Source organism: Haemaphysalis longicornis, unplaced genomic scaffold (assembly GCF_048455015.1).
Source record: "Haemaphysalis longicornis isolate Haplotype H1 unplaced genomic scaffold, Haemaphysalis longicornis Haplotype H1 scaffold_9, whole genome shotgun sequence".
Taxonomy (NCBI): Eukaryota; Metazoa; Arthropoda; class Arachnida; order Ixodida; family Ixodidae; genus Haemaphysalis; species Haemaphysalis longicornis.
Window position 1 is genome coordinate 115213699 of NW_027526460.1, and position 16484 is coordinate 115230182.

A 16484-nucleotide genomic window follows, 5' to 3' on the forward strand; every position below is an offset into this window, starting at 1 on the left:
AAGAAATCTGGACGAATTGATTATTGTGCGTGGCGCCCTATGTGAATAGAAAAACAGGCGCCCGTATTGCTGCTGCCCGGGAATCCGCAAAAATAACACCTTTGTGACCGGGAAAAAGAAACGCTTTCGAACAGGGACAAGTGCTTGTACCATGGTGTAGTCATCCTTACGTGGCACTAGCAACAAAGACTGTACTGTAACGGAATCATGACTCACGGGGTACACCAACCTATACGTCCTCCGGTCTTTTTCTCCCGTTACGACACTTTTATTTTGTTTTCTGCACGCGTATTTTAAGTGCTTTCTGCCCGCCTAACTGCTGCGATTACTAACTTATTATTCCCCTTTCTTTTCTTTTTGAGAACGACTATATTTCCGATATCTATCAGAGGTAGCAAGCTACGTTGTTAGTGGTACAAGCCTACACAATTCCAAGAAATTTTTCTATGTTCATCTTTCTCACTTTCATTGTCAAATAAAACATAGTTGAGAGGCAGTTGCAAGTATACATAAAATGTTAGTTTTGTTTTCCTCTAACGTATTCAAGATTGTAGCAGAAGCACACGACTGCGACAGCTGCAAACTCCAAGTAAAGTACCATTAAACTTGCCTTTATAGCCTGTAGAACACGCATCGCGCCTGCCTCGTTTACGCTACAGGAAGTAAAGAGATGGGTGATTTAGAACCAAGCTTCATTATCCAATATGCTGGAGTGCCTGCAACCACACCGGATAAACTTTACTATTTCGTGCCTACAACGTGGCCCAGTTCTTGGGCAATTGCGCTTTCCTAGATGTTTCCATAGCGGGTAGGTTTTCACTGTGACTTTCCTTGCATATGTTCTCCAGAAGAACATACCAGCGCATTAAAAAAAAAACAGTAGTGAGATTTTACTGCACCTAAATTACAAGAAGGTAATTTTCCTTTACCTGCCATCCGATAGGATAGCGACGAGTGGACGCATCAGCCACTCGGATATTTGAAAACAGTTTAAGACGCTGGTATTCGTTGACTCTTTCGCGGTGCCCGGATAACAATTAAAGAAAGCAACTTTGCTTCTTTTCTTGGCGCTTAACCTGTATGTGGTCGACGTGCACTACAATGATCATCATGATCACTTACTACTTAATGTCCAACACTGCATCACGCTGAACTACAATGAGCGACTATTCAGCACAGCTATCGCCTCACAGTTTGTTTGTAAGCGCCTTTACTTAAACTACATATCTACGTTAGTTGGTTAGGGGAGGGCGTGGTTATACAAAAATCCTACATCCGCTTTTGGGCCAGGTTGGCCCTTGTATTCGCACTGATTTCTTTTGTCCTGTGTAATGTAAAGCTTGAGCAAATACATCCGAATACGTCCGAAAAGTCTAATAAACGTGCGATGATTTTTGTTGCTTTTCTCACTAAGCACACCCCCAATAAAGACGCCATATATTAACACAAGTGTCAACGCAATCCTCGCACATCCATGCAAAATAGGCTTTTCCAAGAAAAAAAATTGTGGTCTCCTCATTTTAAGCTGTATTTCAGTTAAACTCTCCGCACGCCAAAGCAAAGCTTGCTGTATTTCCCATCGAAACACCAAAGAACTGAGGAAAGTACCCGTTTCTCCTAGATGGAGAGGGCACAAGTGTTAGTACGGTATGGTGAACATAATGTGGAGACAAGTAGGAAAACATTAATGGGCCGTTACCCGTGCAGATTCAAAGCATTCGTTTACAAAAGCACCCAGATCAATGCATTCAGCGCTGATAATGGGGGAGTAGATGGTAAGCCGAAATAGTTTGCTTCGTGATGATAGCATTATGCGTGCGTTATAACATGTTCTTAAAGTTATGGTGGCGGGGCGTGAAGGGATGTAGCTTGACCGGCGCCACCAAAAAGGACTCATTTGCGCGGTCGTTAAACGGTAGCCATCAGACAGAACTACGTCGGTGAACATAAACGAGTGTTTCCTCAAGCGCACTAAAAAAAGTCATGGTATGACGAACTTTTGTCGTGGACCCTGACCACTTTCTCGCATGAGCTACCTGCGTCAGTATCATGGGGGGAGGCTAAAATACAGGGATAAAGAAACGAGCGACAACCGTTAAAAAAAGTATACGCCTTCATCTCTCTCTACCACAAAACCAGCGTGCACCCATAAGTGAGGAAAACGCCCTTGTATATTTTAAAGGAACACCTAATACAAAATACACGTTGCACCAAATCAATAGATTAGCTCACCGAGAACATGAATATACCACGCTTGCAAGCAGATGTTTTGACATAAGTTCTAAAATCGCGAGAACGTAAGGACAGGCGTGGTATAGCCCCTGGCTATACCGCGCAACGTAACCAGGAAGGGGTCGAAATTGCGCGGCTAATATTTTAACAGAATGCCTTCAGGAATTTATAGAAACTAAGCTGGTAGTTTTTGCAATGTCGTGTTTGAAGTTTGAAGAGCAAAAATGAAGCTAGAAACAATATCATGAGAGCACAAAAAATAGATCACGCAGCGACTGGAAATGACAAGTTTGTCCGGTTTCAGTGCAACACCCCGCCAGACAATTTTGTGACCCTTGTACATGACTGTGGCACATTTATTATGACCTTCTGCTTGCTATTGAAGTGCTAAAAAACACGAGAACGCCTGTTTTGCCTAAGGTCAGTATTTTCAAGTGTACGCAACGTCTTTCCCCGCTGCCCCCGGATGGCGCCACACGCCCACACTTGGGGCGGTTTAGCTATGCGAGGAATCGTGCGGAAGCGAGCTACGCACGAGCTGTGGTGTCGACGCCAACACGCCAACATTCACGCGGCCTAAAAAGGCCAACATGGCTTTCTTCACCAAAGCGTACCATATACATCACGGGTCCCATGAAAAAAAAAAAGATTTGCTGAGTGGTCGGGAGCAGCACAGGACGTGGGTCTTCGGGAAAGCACCAAACTGATCGGTACGTTGCAGCGGCTTCGGGACACTTCATCGAACGTGGTCTTATCGAACGCCATTTCGTCGAAGGCATTCCCCGTTTGATCGAAGCCGTTACGTCGAAAGCCAGTTTATCGAATCAGCGGGGCCCGTTTCATCGAAAAGCACGCACCTGCCAGCGGGGCCTGAAACGTTTGACACCTTTTTGGCAATCTTACGGCTACTTTCAGACCATAAGATATGGTTTCATCCCTCGTCACACTTGCCCAGTTCAGAGCATCTTGTTAGGAGTCCTCAATGACAACCACACGTGGTGTCCTAACAAAGATTACACCGAAGCATGCAATAAATTGTTTTTAAAACAAAATGAGTAGTGTAAAAAATGACGCAGGATGGTGAAAGATGGAAAGATAACCCACTGAAGCATTCAATCTATCAGGTTTCGAGCCATCGCTCTTAGGAAATCTTTGACTGGCATTTGTCTGATTGAGGCAAGTGGGTATGATGCTTTCTTCTCGTACAACAACAGCTCTTGTTTTGCTTTGGCGGCTTCTGGCTTCGTAGCAAGGATTCTATTTTGTCTTCAGTCGCTTGATGTTCTTGCTGAAGGCGGCTGAGAAAACGGCTGAAAGCGGAGTGCCCACGACTTTCAAGAAGTGGCTGTGCCAGCTCTGCGCGGCAATATTTCTTGTGGCTCCCCAGCAGCTATCACAGGCTGGGCAGACCACAACTTGAAATCACGGCGGCGTCCGAATTACAAACCACGGAAGTAGCTGCGAAGCCGCGGGGGGAAGTCATCCGCTTGATTCCTTGATTGGCCTACAGCACTTCAACACTGGTGCTGTCTGGAACATGGTTGTGTTCTTTGAAGAATTTCTAATCGTGTGCTCCTAGATCCAGGTCATAGAGAGTTACCACGCGTCCCCTGCAAGGACCGTAACGCTCCCACTTTCGGTAAAAGTTCCGCAGAACTTTCTTGTCGGAAACGTGCGCTTGGCTATCTAAGCAGAGCTACGGTTTTCCACGGCTTGTCGTAGTGAATTCCACTGCGTGTATGCCAAGATTTCGGGGTAAACTATCTGCTATGTATACCACCAAACATGTGAAAAGTGGCCAATCACACGACATCAGCGAAACGTCCCCACGCCGCAACAAATACTATCTGTCATGACAAGCATGCGCACATCGGGGCAACGGGAAAGCATGCCTGGCAGAACGGTACATAAGCCTAGTAGAGTCTTATCTATTAAGCGTTGCCATGTCGCTGGCCGCAAGCTTGCAGAAACACGTTCACTGTGCTATTATATCTCTCTTTTATGGGACAAAATAAATGTTCGATGAAACGGCGGTCGATGAAACGGCTTCTACAAAACGGCGTTCGATGAAACGGCGTTCGATGAAGTGTCCGGAACCAGTTGCAGCGTTGTATTCGCGAGCTTCCTTACCGCTACACAGGGTGGTGTGACGATAATTGAAACACTTTAAAAAAATTCCTGAGCGAACCTCCGCTCTGTTCGCGCTGAAACTTCAAAAGAAGGTCGCATTTAGTCGTGTATTTTGTTTGACACCGTGAACAACGACGGCACTTACCTGTTTAGTCTGAAAATAAATGAAAACGATTTTCGCCTATGGGAAAATGGCGGTCTAGTTGGACGTTCGAGCCAGCCAAAGCTGATCTTGGAACGACGGCGCCACCTGGTGTATGAAGACGATCAACAAATCTCAACAACAGACGACGAACAAATTAACAAATAGTGTAGCAGACGACCAACAAATCTCTTTTGTCCCTGGTTTGCGATGATAACAAATACTGGCATAACAGCTGATACCATTCATAATAAAATATTCCCACGGTTGATCGTTGCCAATAAATGTTGGATTTGTTTCATCGCCTGCTTTCACATTTTCTGATCGTTCGCTAGCTTTACTGGGTTATCCGGTTCTAAGCAATCAGCCTTGCGATTCTTGCTTTGTCCTTGTTTGGTTATTCTCGTTTTATTTGTGAAGTTTTTTGTGCGTGTTTGTATGTGCCTGTCTGTCTGTCTGTCATCGGGAAGCCTGGAGATGACAGCTTTTTCTGCGACTGAAAAGGCAGCTGCGGTGTGTTGCCTGGTAACGACGAAGTCGTCCATCGAGTACGCACCCTCTTCAAGAAAATATTCAACAAGTGACCCCCGAGATACCCTTCTGTGCTTCGGTGGAGAGGGTCATTTGAAGAGAAGGGATACTTACAACGAAAAGGGCAGAAAGAAAAAGGGTGCCGGCGTTCGGTTCTTGCTGAGGCCATAGTAGCAGCTTTCGAAGCCAAACCGCGCTTATCATCCTGGTCTGCGGGGCTTATGTTCGGCACGTCGGCGTCAACCGTCAGTCGTGCCTTGAAGGCAAGGCTTCAGGCCTTATCAGTTGCAGATCTACCAGAGACGGACGGACGACGAAAAGAGGCGTCGTTTGAGCTTTTGCCGTTTCGAACTGAGTCGAATCGCGGCAGACCCTGGGCACCTGTAGATTCTTGTATTTAGCGATGAGGCAGCCTTTCATTTAGACGGGCGTGTGAACAGCCAATGTACGCGTTTTTGGTCAAAAACAAATCCTAATTTTGTGACCACAGGAGCAGTGAATTCCCCCGGCGTCATTGTCTGGTGCGGGCCCTTTTTTTCGACGGCACTGACACAGCCGAATCGTACCTAAACCTCCCCGAAGAAGAACTTTTGCCCAAACTAGTGCAGTACCATATGCAGAAAGAGGTCCGCCGTTGGCTTGACGCCAGCTTTCCTAACCGCTGGATGGGGCGTGGTTCGGCCTCGATGCCCTGATCACCACGCTGTCCCGACCTCACCCCTTGCGACTTTTCTAAAGATTATAGTCTTTCTTGGGCTACTTAAACACAGAAATTTCGGTATCTCTGTCTGTATACTTGTGACTTGATTCAGCCACCCCGCCAAAGTGAAACAGAAGCTGCTCAATAGTCTTATATACCAACAGCCAAACCTGCACGTCTAAGTCTGGTGGCAATGTTCATACTTGTGGATATTTGTGAACAAAAACAAGACATTGCGCAAATATAAAGCAGAAAAACAATACATAAGTGATATTTGCGTGTTCGGTTAATAAATTTATTTATGCTTGGTTTTTGCGATTGCAAATGACATACTACATATACTACAGAAAACCGCCACCTGCTGTTGCCAGCGTTATTATAGCTCCGGGCATCATTTAAGAAATCAAACAGCAACAGCAACGAAATGTCCACTAGATAGGTTCCACATTCTGCTTGTAACGCACGTGGAGTAGGACATCGTGGTTCTATAACGTTGAAGTAGGGCGCCTTTATTCACATGCGCCTCCGCCGTACAGCAGCGCTGGCATCGAGTGACGCGGCCTGGAACAGTGGGACGCGGTAAATTTAAATTGACTTGAGCAAACCTCTATCATGTTTACCTTGGCAAGAGCGCGACGGAAGAGGAACAGCATTAGAGATGAGCAAGAAAGCGAAGGGAGGCATTTACTTGGCAAATCTCGACCAAAGTAAGACTATCTTCTTTCGTCGACATTTGCAACGGAAGGAGCAGATACGCAACCAATTTTTTGTTCGGAGTTACGTTAAATCCCTGGTGTACCGTATAGGCCCAGACGCATCTAGGCCGCCTTCCCCACCATCGACTACAAAATGAGAAAAGCAGTCTTTCACGCTTATGTTGATGGGCTGCAGAAAAGTGCATCAACGCAGACGGCGGTCACTTCGAAAAAGGAGGACTTGTTTACTTTAACGACTGCGTGAACCGCTGAAAGAAGAACATCCCCATTTTTTACTAAGAGAGGCCCTAACAAGGACCTTTTTTCCGTGAAGTGCCGGTGAAAAGGTCCTTGTTAGGGCCAACAAATGCTGCTTAGCGAAATCATCTGAACTTGTTCGCCCCCCAGTGTCTTCTGTCCCATTCTTAACGTAGGAAAATATAAAGAAAGACCAGCGTAACTGAAAAATTATAATTGAAACACTGGTCTACACATTTTTCATGCGATGTGAAAGCAGGTGAGGAAACAAATCCAACGATTATTGGAAACGGTCAACCATGGAAATATTTTGAAATATAAGGTTTGACGAAATCTCGTCTGGTCGGGTAAAAGATTCATATTTGAAGAAAATGGTCATCGCCGACCAAAGGTTTATTTTAAAAAAAAGGTAAAAAAGACGTTTCGGCTTCCATACTGGAGCCTTGTTCACGGAGCGGAAAGGCGCGAAGCTCGAAGCTTTTAACAAGAGCGTCGAAGTAGTCTCCCCAGGCATCTTGCATACGTAGATGGGAGATTTCCTGCATTGTGGTTCAGGGTTTTTTCTGTAGTTTTAATCATCATGAATTCGAGATACCGGCTTGACAGCCATTTCCCAACGCGCCAAGAACCTCTGCTCATGGCCGGAAGAGGGCTCACCAAGCGCGCAGAGAACTCGGCAATTGCGGCTACCTCAAGCACTTCGTGGACTCCGTGCTACGATGGTCATCACACCCATCAGAACCCGCGGGTCCTCCTTGCCGAAGCCGAGCGGCGATCCCTTAAGTGTCGGGCGTAAGCAAGTCTTTAGCTAGGGTTCTGCGCTCGTACGATGTGCACGTCGCTCACGTCCCCGCACGCAAGCTGAGGCAGGAGCTGGTGGCTGTCAAGGACGGAATCAAGAAAGAGAAGTTCCCTGGGGTGGTGTGCAAAATTCTCTGCGCAGACTGCGACTATTGCTACATTGGCGAGAGCGGCAACTTCGAAAGAACATTGCGGAACTCAAGAACGACGTAAACAACATGAAGATTGCGTCGAATGTGCTTGCGGAACAAGTGCAAGCCACGACACAAAATAGGCTGGGACGAAGCGTCAGTTATCGCTAGAGAAAGGAAATGGCTGTCACGCCGATATCTTGAGCCCCTGGTGATTAAAGCTGCAGAAAAAACCCTGAACCACAATGCAGGCAATCTTCCGCCTACGTTTGCAAGATGCTTGGGGAGATTAATTGGATACACTTCTTGGAAGCTTCCAGCTTCGCGCGTTTCTGCTCAGTGAACAAGGCTTGCGTATGGAAGCAGAAACGTCTTTTTTACCTTTTAAAAAAGCCTTTGGTCATTATCACCAGTTTCTTCAACTATGAATGGGAATATTTTATTATGATTGGCATCAGCTGTAACGCAAGTATTTTTGATCAGCGTAAACTAGGTACGAAAGACATTTTTTGATCGTCTGCAACAGCATTTGGGTCCTTCCTACCATGAATTCCAAACGTGCGTTTCACTCTGCTTACCCCAGATGGCGCCGTCGTTCCAAGATCAGTTTGCGCACGCCCAAATCGGCTGCCATTTTCCCATAGGAGAAAATCATTTTTGTTTATTTTCAAAATACACCGGTAATTACCGCCCATTTGCCTGATTTAAAACAAAATAGACCACAAAATGCGACCTTCAGGTGATGTTTGAGCGAGAAGAAAGCGGCGGTTCGCTCAGGAAAAAATTAGCAGTGGCTTAGCTCGGCTATGCCAGGATACACGTAGCGTGAGCTAAGGCTCAGCAATCCAATGCAATCCAATGCAATCCAGTGCAATCCAGTCCAGTCTAGTCCAGTCCAGTCCAGTCCAGTCTAATCCTTTCCAATCCAATCCAATCAAAGCCCGTCCAGTCCACTCCAGTCCATTCCAGTCCTATCACTGCTCTTCGCGCATGCGCAGCACGGCTCTCCAGGAGCCACGCGAAACGGCTGTCAAGCGCCTCCGTCACAACGTCAGACTTAGCTACTGCACAACGGAGGCGCGCAGCTGGGTACGTGCCGGCGCCAGAGCGTCACCCGCGGCTATGACGTCACCCCCCTGGAATGCGCAGACCGGCGAATGTGCAGACCTAGTTCTCTACACGCCCATTCTCCAATTGAAATCCAATCCAATTCAATCCAATTTAATCCAATGCAATCCAATCAAATCCAATTGAAATCCAATTTAATCAAATCCCATCAAAATCCCATCCAATCCAATCCAATGCTCCTCGCGCTTGCGCAGCACGGCCCTTCAAGGTCCACGCGAAACTGCTCAACCTCGGCAAGTGTAGCTTACGCTACAAAAAGTTTACAGTGTTCCAGTTATCGTCGTACCACCCTGTATAGTTGTACCTTAGCAGACGTTGTGCCCATTGTGCTACCTGCAAAAGGCACCTTCCTGTCCCTTTAGTTGAAAGCAATGGCACCAAAGCTTGGTGGTCACTGAGCAACGTGAAGTGGCGTCCCCGCATGTCACATGCCACCGCTCGCACGCCTCTTTAAAGATACACAGATGGTCAAAATTAATCCGGAGCCATCCACTACGCCGCGCCTTACAGCCCAGGTGTAGATTCGGCGCAACCGTACCCCCTCTCCCATCCCCCCCCCCTCCTAATAATTTTTTTTTTGCTTAAAGTGTAGCCCGAAGTTTTATTTTTTTGGAAAGAATGCTGTAGTTTGTAGGGCTGTTATTTTTTCGAATGGAGAACGACGCAATGACGGCTGAAAAGAAACAAAGAAGGGCGCAAACATGACCGAGTCGTCTGGGTAGCGAAGAGATTAGAACGTTTGTTGCAAAACAGCGTCCGTGCGCGTAAGTTTCCCTCGTGTAACTGGAGACCCCTCTGTCACCTCTTGAAACACCGACAAGAGAGGATGGCCGCAGCAGAACCCATCCGCAGATATTTTAGCTACCGTCTTTAAAGCATCCCGACTTGGAACTGTCTAGCAGCGCCACGTCGAGTGGCGGAAACACTGACGCTTTTTTTCGATAAACACAGCTGCTACGAGTAAAACCCATATCCTATCAATAGCAGGACAAGCGCTTGAAACGCCGATAGCCAAGGGGCCGCAAACAAGGAAGCCCTGTTTTGTCAGTGCGGCACTATCCGGCCTACAATGAGGGCTGCTGCTATGCCACGGAGTATTTTGGGTGAGCGGATCATTTTTCAAGTCTAGTTTTTGGCTGAAATATCACCACTGATTGTCTTTCAGCCTTCAAATCGCTGTCAGGCGAAACCGCGGCTCGTAAAGAAGTACCACTAAACTTGTTTCTGTGGGCAGTGTGACAACACGCGCCGACGTAAAGTTTGTTAACACAACGAGTAATTTTACTATTTATAACGTCATATGCACCGGCCGTAATAAACAAATTTCCGCCAATAATCCAATGAGATTTATGTCTCCCTTGTTGCGGCCACGCTGCTTATAGCTACCCTTTTCTGTAAGTCGACAGTCGTGATGGGCGTCGACATTGTAGTGTGGTATAGCCGTGTCGTGCGACCGTGTGGCGAAGTTTTATCAGTCACGTAGTTCAGTTCAGGAGCTTATGTTACGCACGTTCATGATAGATTCCAAGAATCCCGCGTTAGACATGTGCAAAGAGCACTATTTCCGTATTTTGTGTTTCTTTATCGTGTAGAAGCGTGGTGCCATAAATGATGTTGTGTCATCTGCTTCTGCAGCTCTTGCAATGTATGGTTCTGCAGTATCATGAGTTGGCAACTATGTCTTGCGAGCTGAGATTACTTCCACCAATGAAGTGTTTTCTAACTGGCAATAGCCAACTGGACCTGAATTGATACCCACGATTACAATTGCTATTGTGCATATCCGAATATCCGATGTAGCACAATATCCTTATCCGTGTAAGAGAATATCCTTGTAAGAGAAGGTTGCCATACTAAAATTTGTTAACTTTCCGTCCGCGTCACCTAACTAGAATGAGCGAGCTGCGCTCACTCTTCCCCGGGTGGAGCGGTGTTAATGAGTTCGATTTTTCGGGAACTGGCAGTGTTTAATACGGGCAGGTCGCGTTTAACTGCAATGATCGGACGTGACCATTACTGTAGAAGAGCGTCCATAGAGGTCAAGGGAGGGAGCCGTCATCGATAAAAAGACATATTTTTATTATTTGCGTAAAGCCATGACATGAGCAGCCATCTTGAAGCCACGCCCAGTCGTGTTCTTCGCGTATGCGTATGTTGAGCTCGGTTCTCTTTTCGTACCTACGGGTCAAAAACAGCGCCTACCGGAGTATAAAGGTCTCACCAATGACAGTCTGGACTCTGATTACTGAGTCGGAGGTGCGGGAGGCTCTTCTCCAACCCAGACCCGGCTCGGTACCGGGGCCGAACTGTGTCACTAATAAAATGCTTCGCAACCTTGACGATAGTTCAATTTCGGCCCTTACAGCATACTGTAATCATTGCTCGAAGCAGGGAACATTACCTTGGGATTGCAAGCACGCTAAAATCATCGTAATCCCCAAGCTGGGAAAGCTACTTTCCATCGAACAACTCCGGCCCATTTCCTTCACCTCCTGTTAGGGAAAAGTCCTCGAACACGTCATCCTCACGCGTCTCACCAATCATCTCACTTCCACAGACGCGCTTCCGCATTGTATGATTGGCTTTCGTCCCGCCTTATCCCCACAGGACGTCCTCTTTCAGCTATCTCGCAAAATGATAACTCCCCCCAGTATGCTCGATTCGGCTGCCATCCTGTCCTTGGATCTCACTAAGGCTTTGGATAGAGTTTCACACACCGCCATTCTGCGTGGATTAGAATCTGTAAACCCGGGACAGCGCACATACAACTGCGTTCGCAGCTTTCTCACGGCGAGCACAGCATTCCTCCAAATCGGACACATCACATCAGACACCTTGAATTTGCCATCGATAGGTACGCCGCAAGGGGCTGTGTTATCACCCATGCTCTTTAATCTGGCCTTGCTAAATATCGCCAAAGAATTACAGAAAGTTCCCCGTCTGCGCTTCAGTATGTACGCCGATGACATCAGTCTCGGGGTGACAGGTGGCAGTGATGCGTACATTGAAGAGACCTTACAAAATGGTGAAAATATTGTAGGTAAACAAGCAAAGTTAGCAGGCCTTACATGCTCTCCTTACAAGTACGAGCTGCTCGTTTTGCCACCCAAAAGAGCAGCCCGCACAACGTCAGACATCTCTATCTCTATTAGTGGTTATTCAGTCCCGGAAGCTCAAACACTAAAAGTTCCCGGGCTCCTTATAGAACGGAATCGAACCAATACACAATTCGTCACCTAGTTAACTAAGCATGTTGTCCAAACAATCTCATTAAAAAGGATTGCCAACCGCCGGCATGGGCTGTGTGAGAGTGAGAGATCGCGACTCATTCAGGCCTTCGTGATCAGCAGAATAACATACTCGCTCCCGTACCTTCATGCCAGTGCTGCTGAGTTTCAAAAAATCAATTTCCTTGTCAGAAAAGCCTACAAAGTGGCACTTTAGATACCTATGTACTCTTTAACTCCAAGAGTAAACCGTCTGGGTGTCCATAATAATGCCGAGGAGCTTGTGGAGGCGCACTTGACCGGACAAATAGCCCGCCTATCCACTACCTGAATCAGTCTGCACATCCTAGACCAACTCGGGATTCGTGCCCCTACTTTGCCCGCTCATAAATCCCCCATTTCTCGCGCTATTCACGCTCGACTTGTCGTCCGTCCTGTACCACGCAAAATGCACCCTGTGTATCATGCGGGTCGCAGAATGCAACGAGCACAGGTTCTTCAGCGACGCTTACCCGTAAGACCAGATATTTTACACGTGGACGCGGCAGAATACCGTCACCACGATGCTTATGCTCTGGCCATCGTGTATCGGCCGGACGACCCCGCGTTATGCTCCTTGACAGTTCGCACCCCTTGTCCTGCTACGGCGGAGGAGGCGGCAATTGCGCTCAGCCTGTCACAAAGGCTGACCCCCATCATCGTAATCTCTGATTCAAACACGGCTGTTCAAAATTTCGTCCGTGGTCTCATTTCGCCATTGGCACTCAAAATTATCGCTCAAAATCCGCCAACTTCCCCGGTAGAACTGCTATGGACCCCGGCGCACTCGGGACTCGGGGGGAACGAGGTGGCCCACGACGTGGCTCGAGGATTCACAATCTGAGCGGGAGGCAGCCTTGTTCCTTACCACGGAGCCCGATCCGCAAGAGACTGCCTAATTGCGTATCATGACATACGCACACATTATCGCCTCGTCCGCCGAAAATACCCCCCAGCGCATCCCCAGCTCAGCAATGAGGAAGCGCGCACCTGGCAACTTCTTCAAGTACATTCCTTTCCCTGCAGGGCGGTGCTCTATCACATCCACCCATCCCTCTAACCCTCACCTCTTTGCCCAGAATGTGCCCAGCGCGCCACACTTGCCCTCTCTATGTGGGCATGTCCTTCCAATCCCTTCCCATTAATCACCCGTGACGAGCAATAGGAGAGTGTGCTGGGTAGCTGCGACCCGGGCGTTCAGATCGCCTTGGTGGAACGAGCTGCCATTGTCGCCGTCGACCTCCAACCGATGGCCACCACGCTTCCCTAACCGCAGTCGCTCAATAAAAGTTTCTCTCTCTCTCTATCTCTCTCTCGTCTTCATCAAAAGTTCCTACTAATACAAACTTTAAAATATGTTAGCGAAATAAAAAAATTCCCTCGCACTTCCCCGAGGGGGAGAGTGTGTAAGTGCGAATGCATGGTTGTTGATTGCGCGATTACGGTGGATATCGTGATCTTAATGAGTAGTCGAGAGATTACACACACGCACACAACTGTAATGTTCGCGAAATAGAGATCACACACACACACACAACTACAAAGAAAGAAAGATGCATTTATTCACAGACACCTATTTGTGTTGTCGTTGTACTTGATTGCTAGAGCGGATCTCAGCTTTGAAATTTCGTGTCAGTGCTCTTTAAGCGGGTGCATTAGCCCTTCTCACGCCCGATTCCTGGCCAATCCCCCACGTGGGTATGTGCCATGCACAGACACCTATTTGCGTTGTCGTTGTACTTGATTGCTAGAGCGGATCTCAGCTTTGAAATTTCGTGTCAGTACACCTTTGGCCAATCCCCCACGTGGGTATGTGCCATGTCAGCGGCCTGGCAGCGCGCGCCCATCTCCCCCGTTGCCAAGGAAGACGAGGAGCGCGCGCACCCGCAGCTGTTGCTATGCGAACGGCGGCGGAATGCGGACGGCGGCGGACGCTTCAGGCTCGCTTAAGAAGTGCATTCGCACTTCAAAACGCATTTTGCGGTGATGTGCTTATTGTTTGATATGCAACATAATTGGAGTACAAAATATTTGGTTCCACATCACGTAGCCGGCTGAACAGTATAAACTAAGTCGTAGAAAAAACCGCTTCTGTTCAAAGTGGCTCCCCCAAAATTAGCAGACTGGGTCAATACATTAATACATCAATAGAGATGGTTAAGAGACACGCAGGAACCCTCAAATGTAAAGTGGAAAGGTGACACAACACACGAAGACGCGATTGCGTTTGCCTATCCCGGACTGGCCGCGCTATAACTGCGGATCCAAAACACGAGGATAACATTTGGCGTAGAACGAGCAAGGCAGCGAAGAAATAAAAGATTGATTGTAGGGTTTAACGTGAATACGCAACCCAGGCGATAAGGCGAGCCGCAGTGGTGAGCTCCGGATTAGTTTTGACCACCTGGGGATTTTTAACGGGCGCTCAAATCTCGTACACACAGGCGTTTTAAGTGCGAATGCACTTTATAAGCGACCCTGAATTCCGTTGACCGCCGTCCGTCCACATAGCAACAGCTGCGGGTGCGCGCGCTCCTCGTCTTCCTTGGCAACGGGGGGAGATGGGCGACATGGCACATACCCACGTGGGGGATTGGCCAGGAATCTCCTCGTCTTCCTTGGCCACGGGGGGAGATGGGCGCGCGCTGCCTGGCCGCTGACATGGCACATACCCACGTGGGGGATTGGCCAGGAATCGGGCGTGAGAAGGGCTAATGCACCCGCTTAAAGGAGTACTGACACGAAATTTCAAAGCTGAGATCCGCTCTAGCAATCAAGTACAACGACAACACAAATAGGTGTCTGTGCATGGCACATACCCACGTGGGGGATTGGCCAGGAATCGGGCGTGAGAAGGGCTAATGCACCCGCTTAAAGGAGTACTGACACGAAATTTCAAAGCTGAGATCCGCTCTAGCAATCAAGTACAACGACAACACAAATAGGTGTCTGTGCATGGCACATACCCACGTGGGGGATTGGCCAGGAATCGGGCGTGAGAAGGGCTAATGCACCCGCTTAAAGGAGTACTGACACGAAATTTCAAAGCTGAGATCCGCTCTAGCAATCAAGTACAACGACAACACAAACAGGTGTCTGTGAATAAATGCATCTTTCTTTCTTTGTAGTTGTGTGTGTGTGTGTGATCTCTCTTTCGCGAACATTACCGAACCGCGCAAATTCAACTCCTGCATTCGCACTTTCACATTCTTCCCCTCGGGGAAATGCGGGGAAATTTTTTGCTTCTCGCTTCCATCAGAAAAGCGGCAGCCGCTGCTGGGAATCGAACCGAAAAATAAGTAAAACGTTTAAAATAATAAAAACTGTTCTACTGTTGTCACTAAAAATCACTGTATATACCCAATTCGTACGGCTGGTTGTTACTCGTGGGCCGAAACTTGCCACCTTACAGAACCTTCAATGCAATCTAAAGTCAGCCCAGCGAGTCAATGAACAAATTGTAATGCGAGTAATGCTTAGGGAATGGAAACAAACGCCTTAAATTTTAAAATGAACTCGTTTTGAATATATGATAGCTCACTTTAGGAGAAAAGTGGGAATGACGGCGGAAATGTTGTGCGCTGAATTGACAGCGGCTGGACAATCTGTTGAACCTAGTCGCTTATGAACAGTACAGCTGGAAGTACGGAAAACCGACAAATTGGTGAAGGGATGAAATAAAAAAATTGGGGACAAGAAATAGATTCTGCCATCCCGAGATAGAAGTGGTTGGAGTTCTGCGTGAGATGTCTTCATATTGCAGGAAACATCAATAGACATATGACGATGATCTGAGGACTTTGTGAGTGACGGAGACTATAATTTTCAATATGATGCTGGATATCATGATAGCTGTACTGGTGCTAGTGCGGTAATAAAAGCAGTGGAATTCCTTTTCGCCGTAAATCCATAACCTTTCTGCGTATCTGAACTCAATTAATTTCGGTTTAGGCTCAACTAGTCAACCACGCCATATACTCACGAAAAAGGTAAATAGTTTGCCATGCCAAACCCTCCCACAAAGATGACGACGGTAGATCCACATTAGAATTTAAACTTGTGCTGGTTAATATGATTTTTTAAAAGAAAGTTACAACTCGTCAGAGAGGACTTGTACAAGAGCAGCCGAGTACTTGCGAAAATATTTGCGTGTTTCTCTCCCCCATACCGCGTGTCGCACTCTCACTTTCTTTCAGGGTTGGTCCAAGATTTCGTTCATTTTGACTATGAATAAATTTTGTGGATGAAAATACCAGATCCCGGAGAAATCGTACCTTCGACTAGGTTTAGCGGTATAAGGCACGCAACTGAAACCAATGACGTCGCCTATTTTGTATTTCGCAAGTGTTTATACGTAGAACATCTGTATTACGGTAGGCGGATGGTTTGTTCGGGAACTGGACGCGTCTCTGAGATGTACGTCACGGAACCGCCTCTAGGTCAGCTATATTACATTTAGCGAAACCAAAA

The 16484-nt window shown here is 47.4% G+C and overlaps 1 protein-coding gene across 2 annotated transcripts in view; it reads left to right on the forward strand.

Moving 5' to 3' along the window:
- The first annotated feature begins 9575 nt into the window (after window positions 1-9575).
- The window catches only part of LOC144151590 (uncharacterized), a 351916-nt gene continuing 345007 nt past the window's right edge, over window positions 9576-16484 (forward strand). For both annotated transcript variants that reach the window (XM_077682697.1, XM_077682698.1), the window contains exon 1: window positions 9576-9851. In XM_077682697.1, the coding sequence (XP_077538823.1) occupies window positions 9818-9851 (34 nt within the window). In that variant the 5' untranslated portion in view covers window positions 9576-9817. The remainder of the gene's footprint in view (window positions 9852-16484) is intronic.